This window comes from Anopheles ziemanni, chromosome 2 (genome assembly GCF_943734765.1).
Source record: "Anopheles ziemanni chromosome 2, idAnoZiCoDA_A2_x.2, whole genome shotgun sequence".
NCBI classification, from domain to species: domain Eukaryota; kingdom Metazoa; phylum Arthropoda; class Insecta; order Diptera; family Culicidae; genus Anopheles; species Anopheles ziemanni.
Genome location: NC_080705.1, coordinates 94,727,426 through 94,740,075, shown reverse-complemented (window position 1 = coordinate 94,740,075; position 12,650 = coordinate 94,727,426). Strand labels below are relative to the sequence as shown.

The window sequence follows — 12,650 nt, the reverse complement described above, 5'->3', positions numbered from 1 at the left end:
CGAGTGTCTATAGTTTGCCCGACTTGTTTTACGTTGTTATGCTTCCGTCCCAAATTGGGAATATTCTTGATCCGCGTTGCATACCCTATTTGTTTGTACAGCTTTGGATTCGAAATCAGTTTTTTGAAGTAAGAATAGTCCGATTTCAAAGCTCGGTTTCATGACGGCAGTGTTATTGAAGTTATTTCACTTTTAACATTTACATAAAAAAGGAACTGTGGTTTGATTACGAGGAATGTGAACATGGTTAGTCGATTTATTAGCCACACTTTTGAAATCAGTGAATCGTGATCTTCACCATGAAAAAGTAGTAGATCACGCTCAAGTATTTAAATGAAGTTATCCCCCATATCGTTTTAGATTGTGATGCAATTTTGACAAATGTTTACCCTAGTTTTTACCCGTTGATTTATGGCTTCTAATACCGGCGTTATTACGTAAAACGTTTTTCTTTTTGTTTGTTCGGTTTCGAAATAACTGAGTGACGTGTCAATTTGAAGAACAAAATATTCTCTATCGTTGAAAACAAAAATTACAAAAATTTGCATTTTGGTTTTCGTCGTTTATATCCTAGATACTATAGTATGTAATAACAGTTGGAGGCTATCACAAACAATCGTAAGCAGTAATTACTATATTCATCGAATTTATAGTCATGTAAAAACCTAAATAGTCTAAGATAAACATATTTGCTTTTGTATTTTCACGTGTAACGTATGGCTTACATGAATATTTTTATTGTGAAGGAATAGGAAACGTAGTAAATGTGGTTTTTATTTCCCCATCAACCAACATTACGTTTAAACAAACGAGCATGAAAGAGGAATAATTTTCACCTTCTCCATCTCTTTTTGACATATGCATGAATATTTGAAGCAAACGGTGAGAGCCGAGATAAATGCACTCTCGGTGTTAGTCTTCTCAGTTCTACTGTTGCGATCGGTTGTTAGGAAGCCGAGTCGAGGTTCAAAAATTATATTTACGGTGGTGTACGATAAAAGACGATGATTACAAAACGAATTTAAAGTCGAACCAAGTGGCGCGCTATGTAATGAAGTAGATCAACAAGTGTCGCTGTGTATTATCTTTTAATAATAACTTAATAGCATAGCAACATTTCGAATATCTAATTCGGGTTTCAATTCTATCTATAATATACTAAGAATTAGAGAAAAAAGAACTTATTGTATTTTTCAATATTGTAAGGTTCAATAATTATCGACGAATATATTAAAGCAGTAAATCGAGCTTCTTCATGCGTCTGGCTCAACGTTAACGAAACTGAGACGAGACCATAATAAGCGTGTGATGTATTTTGAGCATAACCCATATGTTGAGCAAATCATCATCCGGAAAACATATTTCGTTGATTATGGAGCCGCCTGGTGTTTCACGTGGAATTTTTTTTCGAAACGATAAATGTTACGAAGGTTCTGTTATGACGAAAATCAGAATGTCTTGGTTGGTTAGATCAGAATGGCTTGGATGGTTATTGTCGCCGTGAGAACAAGATCTGTTTCGTGACGCCATCCTATTTCAATCGAATACTAAACACGTTGGTTCCATTTCAAGGAAAGTAAAACCAAACTGGGTCGATTGCCGACACGTCCCTTCCGATCAGTTTTTGCTAATTTTGTGTCGTATCCAACAAGTGCGCGACGTTCAACGACACTCCAAGGAACTAGAGCAGCGTCGAACACCAAACAAAATCATTAATTCAGAGGATCGTCTTAGCTATTTTTATACACTCTCATGTTGGTGTATAAAAAGCGAGCAGAAACGTGTATACGTCCTACCAATCATAAAAAGAAGAAAAATACAAAAGATACTCGTAAGCACGCACGCACTGTAGGCTTATGCCGGCGTTCTTCCTGTTGAGTTCTGATATTTAGCTGATTACGAAATCAAATGATCGATGTGTAAGTCTCCGGGTGGAAATTTGGTACATCATATTATGCAGATATAAATGTGAGATAACCGGTCAAAGTGTCAAACATCATTCCAGCAAACGAAAACAAACCTCAGGATTCTTATTGCTATTCGCGCGTTATTTCAATGGAAACACCTTTTTCGCACGGCTGAACGTAAAAGTGTATGAGAGTGTTCTATCTGTGTTTCGTCGTCGCGCAGCATGTCAGGAACGACAAGTGCAGCCAGTGGTAAGGGATCCATCTCTTTAGGCCCACCCTCTGAAATCACAGCCGAATGGACCGTGCATGCGCAGCTAACGTTATCATCGTCTGCATCTGCTGCGCCTACCACTCGTGCATCCGACTGTAAAGTAAAAGAGGAGAAGTCTTTAGTGAGTGGTGGCGGGCAAACGAACAACGTTTCAGAGGATCATTCAGCAGAACGTAACATCGGTGACGGTGGAGTCACAGTTGATCATGAAGGTGTCTCCCCGCCACAACCAACTCAACCGGACAACATAAGCACATCCACTGGTAGTAGTAATCCAGTGAAGGTTGTTTATAAATTTAGCACGCCAGACAACCTGCTGCAACACAATTCCCAAAAAACAGCCTCAACTTCGTCCATAACCTTTCCATTAGCCGTCAGTAGTTCCTCCTCGGTTGGTAAAAGTAACGTTATTTTTAACAACGATCCATCATCACCTACTCCATCGGCAGGGGTGGCGTTTGGTCAGGTGAGAGACTTTGTATTTTTCATACTTTTCCTTGGTCGACCAGGTCATACAATCAAATATGCCCGAAGGTGGGCGTCTGACGATGGTTTTAGTTTTGCAAAGCAGTCTCCTCTGATCCAATGTTGACAGAGTGTACTCCCACAATTTCTTAACGTTTTTATCAAACTGACTGTATAGCATCACTACTTAACACCTTTAAACAAAGTTCAAAGAGTATTAAAAAAAACGCTTGAAAACGATTGACCTATCGAAATAAGGAAGAGTTAAAAAAACATAAAAATTTGAAAATAACATTGTTGGCACTTTATCGTACAACAGACACCTCCAGAAAATGCGGTGCCGTTACTTGATGGTGACACGAGCGACCAGGCTCACCTTTTCCCTAAATGTACCAGTACCTGCAGCATCGTATTAACCGCTTGCACAGATCTGCTACCAACGACCGATGCATTATCGATCATGATAAACAAATGTGAATCCTCAAACAATGTTGTTGATAAGAGTACGAATTTCCCAGAAAAGGTAACCCTTGTTTTATATCATTTGGCATCTTCAAAACGCTGAACCAATGCTGCGTTTTCTTTTTCCGACTGAACGTGAATTTGTTCTACATAGTTTCCTAACAACGGCAAAGATGTTAGTTGTCAAACCAGCGATTGGGAGTGTACCGATCCGACTAGCAAGAACATCAAATCTGAATATGAACAGGGGGGATCCATGCGTCGCCGCTCGGCACAAAAATCGATCACCGGGGATACTCTTCTTTCCCCACCGCCACGCAGGCGTGATGATAGGATCGATTCGGTACGTAAGGCAAAGTCAAAGCTAGCATTGTTCCTTCCAACCGGGATAAATTAGGAGTATTTTTCATTTACTTACTTTTCTAGCTTCAGCGAAAATCAATTTCTTCCAACTCGCCGAGTAATACGATCCGATCACAACAATCCAGTATTCTGGATACATCTACAGCAAAAAAAAAACCCCGAACAGTTCATATCGATGTATATTGCACCGGTTCCGATGCCGAATCATCCTCCTCTTCATGCTACTCATCAAACGATGACGATGAACCGGGCTCAAAAGGAGACAAATCGTCATCATGTTCGTCAGGCAGTCGTTTCGATACGAGTCACATGAAGGAGCTAAGATCCAATTCAAACACAGGTCATCCGACTATCTTTGAGTCGGATGAGATGAAGGTGCGGCATAGGCGGGCTGGAAAGCATGACGTACCGCGACGATTGATGCAGCAAACAATCGGTAGGAGTGAGGTCTATGGATCTCAAATCTTTGACTTCCCTACGTTTAAAAACGCCTAGTGAACATTGTTTTTTCGATAATTTCTAGATCAAAACACGCTTTCCACCCTCGGCAGTCTGAAACAATCCGCTGGAATGCCTTACAGGCATGGACGAAATAAAAAAAGTGCGGCGAGCGATGAAATTAACGAATCGAAGCACATTCTGTTTAGCAAGCATTTGGGCAACGACGAAACGAAGGCGACCGAGGTGAAAGACTTCGGCATATATTTCCAGCGTGACGCGAGCGACGATACAATTAGCTCAAACTACGCTATGTCAAATCGTTCTACGCGGAGGGATATTACCGGGAGTAGTCTATCGATTGTAATGGCAGGCGGCATTTATGAGGATGATGCCCAAGGGCTGGAGGAGAATACAAATCGAGACGTAAAACTTAATCGAAGTGCAACTTCGGGAACGCAGTCGGATAGCTTCGAGTACGACAACAGCGAGGATCGCTATCGCATACTCGAGATGGAGCATGTGTGGAATCAGCAACACTGGAAGTCTCCTGCTGTAGAACGTAAACTGCTGGTACTCCACAACGCCAATCATCCGGAAAAACGATCACCAACATTGTTACATAGTGATTCGGAAAATAATCTCACTGAATCGGATCATAGTTTTGTGTACGACGATTCACCATCGTCGTTGAGGTTACACACGGTACACCACGAGTCTAACCCCTCTTTGAATGAGTTCAGTGATTCCAGTCCATCTACAGTTAAAAGCGCCTCCCAACGACCAGCAGAGGAGCCTCGGACTTTACTTCAGCAACAAGCTGTACTTGCGGCAACATTGCAAGAGCGGCACCAGCACCAACCGCGCGAGTTTTCTCCTGTGGAAGGTTATACTAACGAATATCTAGCTATTGCCAGACGTTTTGGAAACTTAATCAAAGGACGTCGAAAGCCAGGTACTCATATGGGTCCAGTTCGAAATCCAGAATGTCTTTGTGCGCACTGCCGCAGGTGGATCGTGGAGCGTGAGATGGGTTGCGGAACTGGTGGTGTACGAGAACGGGCATTTTCCGTAGATGAAACGGGTACCCCAAGCAATATTGTAGACATGCGGCGGCAGTTTCACATGAGAAACCAGCTCTGAAGGATTTGACTTGTTACACAAAAAAGGATACCGAAATAGCACTTTAATTTTATTAGACATTTATCTGGCAAAAATTGCATATGAATGCATGTTCTCTCTTCATTAGTGCAGTTTAACCCCTTCACAGTTTTGTCTCACGTTCTTATCTGTTTTTACAGTTTTCATTGATTTCTTTGACACCAATCGATGCAATTGAACCAAATTTTTGCTTTCCTCGACCTCGATGAAGCCATTCCCTCAACTTGGCAGGACTGTGAAGGGGTTATTTTAAATTGATAGAAACAAATATAAATTTGATCCCTCATCCGTTGCAACATGAGAGAAAAAGTGGATTTACTGCAATGTAAGCATAAAAAGGAAAGAAAACAATGTTAAAACAATGACAATGAAAAAAATGAACAATAAAACAATGTTAAAAGTGTGATCATGCGTTCTGGATGTTAAATATCCTTCACATTGTGAGGGAAATTTTATCACATTGATGAATACTTATGTGCACTAACAAACATAGAGTAACCGCCATTTGTTTTGTTTCATTTTGTTTTTATTTAAAGGCTCAAGGACGCCTGTCGGAATCATCCCGTAAGCTTGACTTGCTGCGCAAAGCCCTCGAGTTGCGTCGTTTAGAGCTGCCGCAGGACAGTCCAACGGCGCAGCAACTGAAAGCAGAACTTCAAAATGTACAAGCATCCAGTCCTGGTCCTGTACAGTACACTATGCGCAACTCGTTCCGTGGCAGTTTGCAGGGCAAACCGACACACAACCAGCAATCGTTTAGTCGTTGTGCGGCCGTCACTGGTAAGCTTGAGGTCCGCCTGATGGGATGCCAGGATTTACTCGAAGACGTGCCGGGACGTTCACGACGTGACAAGGACTCCGGCTCTTCTAGTCCCGGAGATCTAAAAAGTTTTGTCAAGGGTGTCACTAGCAGAAGCTCATCGAAAAGCTACAGTGTGAAGGATGAAACTTCTTCGGAGATTATGGCCGTGATCAAGCTGGACAACATCACTGTCGGACAAACATCTTGGCGACCCTGTTCGCAACAGGCTTGGGATCAGCGATTCAGCATTGATCTAGACCGCTCGCGTGAGCTCGAAATCGGAGTTTACTGGCGCGATTGGCGTTCCCTTTGTGCAGTAAAGTTTCTTCGTCTTGAGGAATTTATCGACGACATTCGACATGGGATGGCGCTGCAGCTCGAACCGCAGGGTGTGCTATTTGCAGAGATAAAATTCCTCAACCCAATGATATCGCGTAAACCGAAGCTACAACGTCAACGTATGATATTCAATAAACAGCAAGTGAAGAATATTCCTCGAGCTAAACAAATGAACATCAACGTTGCCACCTGGGGTCGGTTGCTGAAGCGCAACACAAGCAGTTCACCTTCAACAGGAGGAATATCGGTTCAAGGTGCCCTCGCCAGTACACCATCCACGGCGCCTTGCACACCCAGTGGCACGACTGCCGTACTTGCTTATGATCAAATGCCCTCAGCAGATCCGGCAGAGACGCTAGGCGAAACGGCTGACCATAATGTTGTCGGGTTGGGAGGAGGACGACCATTGGGTATAATCCACCAAATAACAGTCTGGTTGCAGATAGTTTATGACTTCATCTCTTTTAAGGTATCCATGGAGTGAGTGTACTGCCTGAAAGTCCTTCTTCTCATTCCTTGCAAATCCAAGGTACTCCTAGTGTGCTCTCCGGTGGACGTCTACCTCCATCCCAATCGATGAGTACGCCATCCAGTTTCAGGCAGAAGAAACAACCCATGCCATCGCCCCGACAGGCGACATCACCAAAAATCGATCACGAGGTAAGTTCCACATTGCGTTAAAGAGAAATTCAGTGCCATACAATTGAGTAATTGTTTGAAACCGAACACTGAAGAGTTTCCTGGTGATTGGATTCATTTAAGACAGAACCGTCCGGTGTCAGATAATAAGAACTGGCGACTTTTGTCGGTGGACCAATAATTGGCGGGAATTGGCGAAAAGGAAATACCATGACACTTGTGTTAGCTTAAACGCTTATCACTATTTCTTGCCTTGCCCCCGATAATTCGATGTTGCATATCTTACCACACTGACATCGTATTTTTTCATTGGTTCCTTAAAAGATTAATACTTATCTCTTATCTCATCACGATTACATTATGTCGTTCAGATAATGGAAGGAAGCCGAACATTTATAAAGGGGAATTTATTGGTCTTGTGTTTCCTATTCCATGACATTTTACTGTTTTCTGTAGTTCATATCCACCTTGTGCTTGTCCCTTTATCATTCCATAGCTTTTTCTTCCTATGTTGATAAATGTGATTCAGTAGCGAAACCGTACTCTTTGGAATTGGTCGAATTTTGTGTTTTCATCGAAGAATGTGGAAGTTACACGCCTATGCTGTGCAATGTATTGTGCCTCTCGTTGTAAACACGTGACGAAAATGACATTAAAAAGAAGAGATGCATCACGAAGCCTGCACTTTAATCCCAATCGCAGATTAAAAACTTGTGGTACCAACACAGAGCCATTCTATCTCAGTCATCCATTTCGAAAAAATCAGAAAAGGGTTAGTAAGTGGATAGAATATTGTACAGCATTCCCAACATTCCCATTATGATGTAATAATTCTACTAGAGATTTAAAACGTTTCAGAACAATACTTTCAAGATTAAATGTTTAAAACAATACTTTGCTGTCGATTTTTGTGTCTACTGTTGAATGTAAATAATAAACTTCGTTCCATTTTTGCGTTAACTGGACTTTTCCCTGGACTGGAAAAACTTATAAATTTTAACACTTCTCAGTTGGGTTTTTCTATCGCGCCTGGTGTAATATTTTCTATTTCCCTCTTTTTATATTTCTTTCTTTCTCTCGCGAAAATGTGTGCGTTTCTTTCTCTCTACCTCTTTATCTTTTTTTCTCTCATGCACAGTTGGAGTATGCATTAAGCAAATTCGATTTCCTCAACCAGCACGATAGTATTAATGGTGTTAATTTATATGAAAACGAACTACAGCCGCAACGACTAGAGTCGGCAGCAGGAAGTGGGCAGGAAAACTATTGTGATATAGAAGCTAGTCCTTCCACCACCGTGAGTCCTCCATCGTCGTTTGCAGATAACTATTGTGATGTTCCACCTGCGCTCCCGGCAACCCCTCCACCTGTAATCAGTGGACGAATTACGCTACCGTCAGGTCAAGAAGCTCAAATTAAATCCCTCCCGCTTCCTTCGACGACAGTATTACAAAAATCTCTTTCCGGGGATCTTTTTTGTCCGCTGCTCGCTCTACCACCCCCCGTTCTCTTCGGCGGAACTGGCGTGCAAGATGGTAATGTTTACGGTATTAAAGATTACCGACAGAATCGAGATAGTTACTACAGTACCGTGTCATCCACGGGAAGTCCGATCGTAGAGGAACCACCGTCGCCAGCACCTAGTCAGATGCAATACGTTCAGTTTCCTGGAGAAGAGGAAACGTTCGACAGCATCATTGAGGTCAGAGACTACACTAATTACCACACTTTCATCTATACCATAGCAACCAAACGCATTTTCATAGACAATCTTTGGTGGGGATAATTTTACGTACCTCACATTTTTTCAATGGCTTGTTCATTTTTGCTAAAGTTTCTGCATATTCTTACAACTTCCCACCCCCACCTCGCCTGTATAATTGGATCCAAAAACTATTCGTCGGTTACACCGAAAGTTAAAGTCTTGGTAACCCTGTGAGCGCCGTTAACTTGACTGAGAGTAAGGCAGGCTGGGATGGGGGGATGCTACACTATCTAATTAAACCCTATTTGTGTTTCATTTGTGTTTATATTGACTTCTTCTCAAATTTTCCCCCGAGCCTCTAACTACCAAGCTCAACATAGTAGCAATTTTCAAAATATTACCTTATATTGTAAAATTCGTATTTTTTAAATAATAGCATGTTCTTTTCTTATCATATGACAAATAAACAAAGCATTTCATACCATTTTATTAGACTTAATTTCAAAGGCTTTACAGTTAGCAGTCAAACTTTTTCTGAGTGTCAAACCAGCGCTTGTAACGAAATGTTTTATTTCACTGATTAAATTTTAAATTAAATTAAATTAGTTCATTAAGAATCTTAACCTTAATTCTCATTGTAGTGTCATAGTCAGTTGAGTGAGTTAAACTTGAAATGAAACGAATTATTAAAGATTATGCTGTTAATTAGTTTCAACAAGTACCATATATGAACGAACTGTGCTAAGATGCTTTCAATGAATGTTGCTATCATTTGAAATCGAGCCATTCAGCGAACCATTGAAAATCTTTGTGTTCATCACTAATATATTCCTATTTAGGTATGTGTGATATGTGTTTTTAATTGTATAATTGGGGCGACATAAGTATTCTTTCACAACAAAAGTGCGTGCGTGCGTTTGCCTGTCAAGTTTTTTTTCTGGGTTTTAAATATTGTTGGTTGAGATAATGACAAGATATTGATGCTTTACTTTTTAGTATTAATTTTCCTAACGAACAGATTTTTTTCAGTTGCTTCAAAACAGTGTGTATATGTTTTCGCCATGATCGAATCGTTTATGTTTCATCGCCTTGATCACTTCTGCTGCTTACGTTTTGTAGCTCTAAATTTTACTTTGGGTTGCTTCTATTACACAACTCACGATGTGTGTTTCTTCGTTATTGACGATCTTTTAAACTTAAACATTTACTCTCTTGTTTTAGATCCTCCCATTTGATCAGCTCTCGATCAGCAGCGTAGTTCCGCCACCACATTTGGTGGCCCCTCACCAACATCATCCTTCGTCAGCAATCGCGGCTCAGACAGCATCTTTAGCCGCGTCAGCCGCTTTACAGGCTCAACAACAACATCTATTCCATCAACAGCAACAGCAGCAGTTTTTGTATCAACAGCAACAACAATTGCCCCAATCTCTACCACCCTCAACACAGCAACTTAACACAGGTCAATCTTCAAATATAAGTGGTATTTCGTCGTTGGCAGATGGGTCTGGAAACAACGTGGCAGGAGCTGTTGGCCCTCCAGTTAACCGACGACCAGGACCAGCTGCCAGGACCTTGCAGTACCGTGACAGTGCGTACGAAAGCCGCCGCCAGTCGCAAGCCGTTAGTGGTGGCGCAAATGCCGCTGTTAATAGTGGAGGCTTATCCTTGGACAGTTTCCGACTGTTGAGCGTGCTGGGGCGAGGTCACTTCGGTAAGGTGATACTAGCTCAGTACAAAACAACGGGTGAATATTTTGCTATAAAAGCGCTCAAGAAGGGAGACATAATTGCACGCGACGAAGTTGAATCATTGCTGAGCGAAAAACGCATATTTGAGGTGGCCAACACTATGCGCCATCCATTCCTGGTTAACTTGTTTTCCTGCTTCCAGACGGATGTAAGTAGAAACGTGTGTATTATCTTCTATTCTATTACCTCTATCGTATTTGGTCAATGTTTTCATATAGCAACACGTTTGCTTCGTGATGGAATATGCTGCCGGCGGTGATCTTATGATGCACATTCACACGGATGTATTCTCGGAACCGAGGGCCGTGTTCTATGCGGCGTGCGTTGTGCTTGGTTTACAATATTTGCATGAAAGCAAAATTATATACCGCGATCTTAAACTAGACAACCTGCTGCTGGATACGGAAGGTACAAATGTCTTATTTTTTGTGTTCCTCGTAAAAAAGAATTTAAAAGATTTATATATGAATTCCAGGCTACGTGAAGATTGCTGACTTTGGTTTGTGTAAAGAGGGAATGGGCTTTGGCGATCGTACAGGAACATTCTGTGGAACACCTGAGTTTTTAGCACCGGAAGTACTCACAGAAACGTCTTACACCCGTGCTGTCGACTGGTGGGGTTTGGGTGTGCTCATATTCGAAATGTTAGTTGGAGAGGTAAGACATGATTTAACTGCATTCGGTTTCCCTTACGGTCATTCTCATGTTTACTTCTGTTGTTTTTTTTAATGTCTAGTCCCCATTCCCCGGTGACGATGAGGAAGAAGTGTTTGATTCGATCGTGAACGATGAAGTTCGCTATCCAAGATTCCTTTCCCTAGAGGCCATTGCAATAATGAGAAGAGTATGTAAAAATGATGCAAAATCCTTCAAGGAATTTTGATATATTTTATATTTTCTTTTCTGACAAAAGTTGCTTCGTAAGAATCCGGAACGGCGACTTGGTTCATCGGAGCGGGACGCGGAAGACGTAAAGCGCCAAGCATTTTTCCGCAACATTGGCTGGGATGATCTATTGCTCAGAAAAGTGAAGCCACCGTTTGTGCCAACAATTGTAAGCAGTTGAAACATTCCTACATGTAAAAAGACAAATTATGTATGTAACGTTTGTTTCTTTTTCAGCGCTCACCGGAGGATGTTTCAAACTTTGATGAAGAATTTACATCTGAAAAACCGGCCTTGACACCTCCAAAAGATCCGCGTATCCTAACGGAGAACGAACAGACTTACTTTAAAGACTTTACGTACATGGCCGCCTGGTGTTAAAGCGAAAAAATAGGAACCAGAGAAGAGTATACAAATTTTGATGGAAGTTGGTGGAAATTTTTTTTAATGTTTGTTATTAGTATATTAAAATCTTCCACACCGCCTGAAATTAACATCCCTATCCGCAGAAAAATTAGATCAGGTGTGATTTTACCTTCCCTCCTACGCTTTAAGCGAGTAAGACTCATGAGCAAATAATTGAGATTGCTAGATCGTTCGTTGCTTTGTTGTGGCGAATAGGAGGCGGCAAGATAATTGCACCAGAAATTTAGCTCGCTCCTACCCCTTCCCTGAGCAGATAGACAAAATAAAAAGAAATCTACCATCCTATAAAGATAAAACAAAACGACGGAAGACAACACGAAGTGCATGGAAGATCTTCTTAGCATGTAGCGGCTTGGCTGCAAACAAGGAGTGCCTTCTAGGTTGTTTGTTAATCAGACTTTGCTATTATACTTTTATTTAGACTCGTTTAATTGCACGCTCTAAGAAAAGACATGTAAGAAATTGTACCGCTAAGCGCTAAGCACACAAACAACGTATCACACGAACCAATGCTAGTTATTCAGAATGAGCTAGAGCGTATTAAAAAAAGGAATTATAAACAACACGATAAAACCGGAATGTACAGAAAGCATACACCAATATGTTTATTATTATAATTGCTGACTAACATGTTCCGGTTATGCTGTTGCTATTTTAAAACAATGTTATTATTAAATGTTAAATAACTATAATCGGCTTGAAAACACTGCTAATAATAACGATTACTACTAATTCCATGGCTCGTTTCAACAATAAGTTACAGCGCACGGGTCATGATCAAATTCTAATTTAAAAATAATTCGGTTCAATCTGTTCCTTTGAGTTCCTTTCGCGTGAGGAGCGCATTATCCAATTTCGAGTTACAGGTATTCATTATATACGAGCTTGTTGTTGGTCATATATTGAGCTTGTGATTTTTCTGTTTTTTTGCAAATGACTGCTTATGGAATGCGAAAACTAAACCGTGTGTTTATTTATGTTCATGGTTGCAATGCATCGATTCAGGGAACCAACGAAGACCCTTTTTCCAGTA

At 41.1% G+C, this 12,650-nt stretch overlaps 1 protein-coding gene across 1 annotated transcript in view; it reads left to right on the top strand.

Annotated features, from left to right (window-relative positions):
• LOC131288512 (serine/threonine-protein kinase N) overlaps positions 1-11,776 on the top strand; it is a 29,158-nt gene extending 17,382 nt beyond the window's left edge. The window contains exons 4-13 of the mRNA XM_058317655.1: positions 5,607-6,621; positions 6,681-6,871; positions 7,989-8,250; positions 8,296-8,552; positions 9,777-10,454; positions 10,525-10,714; positions 10,782-10,963; positions 11,043-11,150; positions 11,220-11,360; positions 11,429-11,776. Of these exons, the coding sequence (XP_058173638.1) occupies positions 5,607-6,621; positions 6,681-6,871; positions 7,989-8,250; positions 8,296-8,552; positions 9,777-10,454; positions 10,525-10,714; positions 10,782-10,963; positions 11,043-11,150; positions 11,220-11,360; positions 11,429-11,572 (3,168 nt within the window). The 3' untranslated portion in view covers positions 11,573-11,776. The remainder of the gene's footprint in view (positions 1-5,606; positions 6,622-6,680; positions 6,872-7,988; positions 8,251-8,295; positions 8,553-9,776; positions 10,455-10,524; positions 10,715-10,781; positions 10,964-11,042; positions 11,151-11,219; positions 11,361-11,428) is intronic.
• The last annotated feature ends 874 nt before the right edge of the window (positions 11,777-12,650 follow it).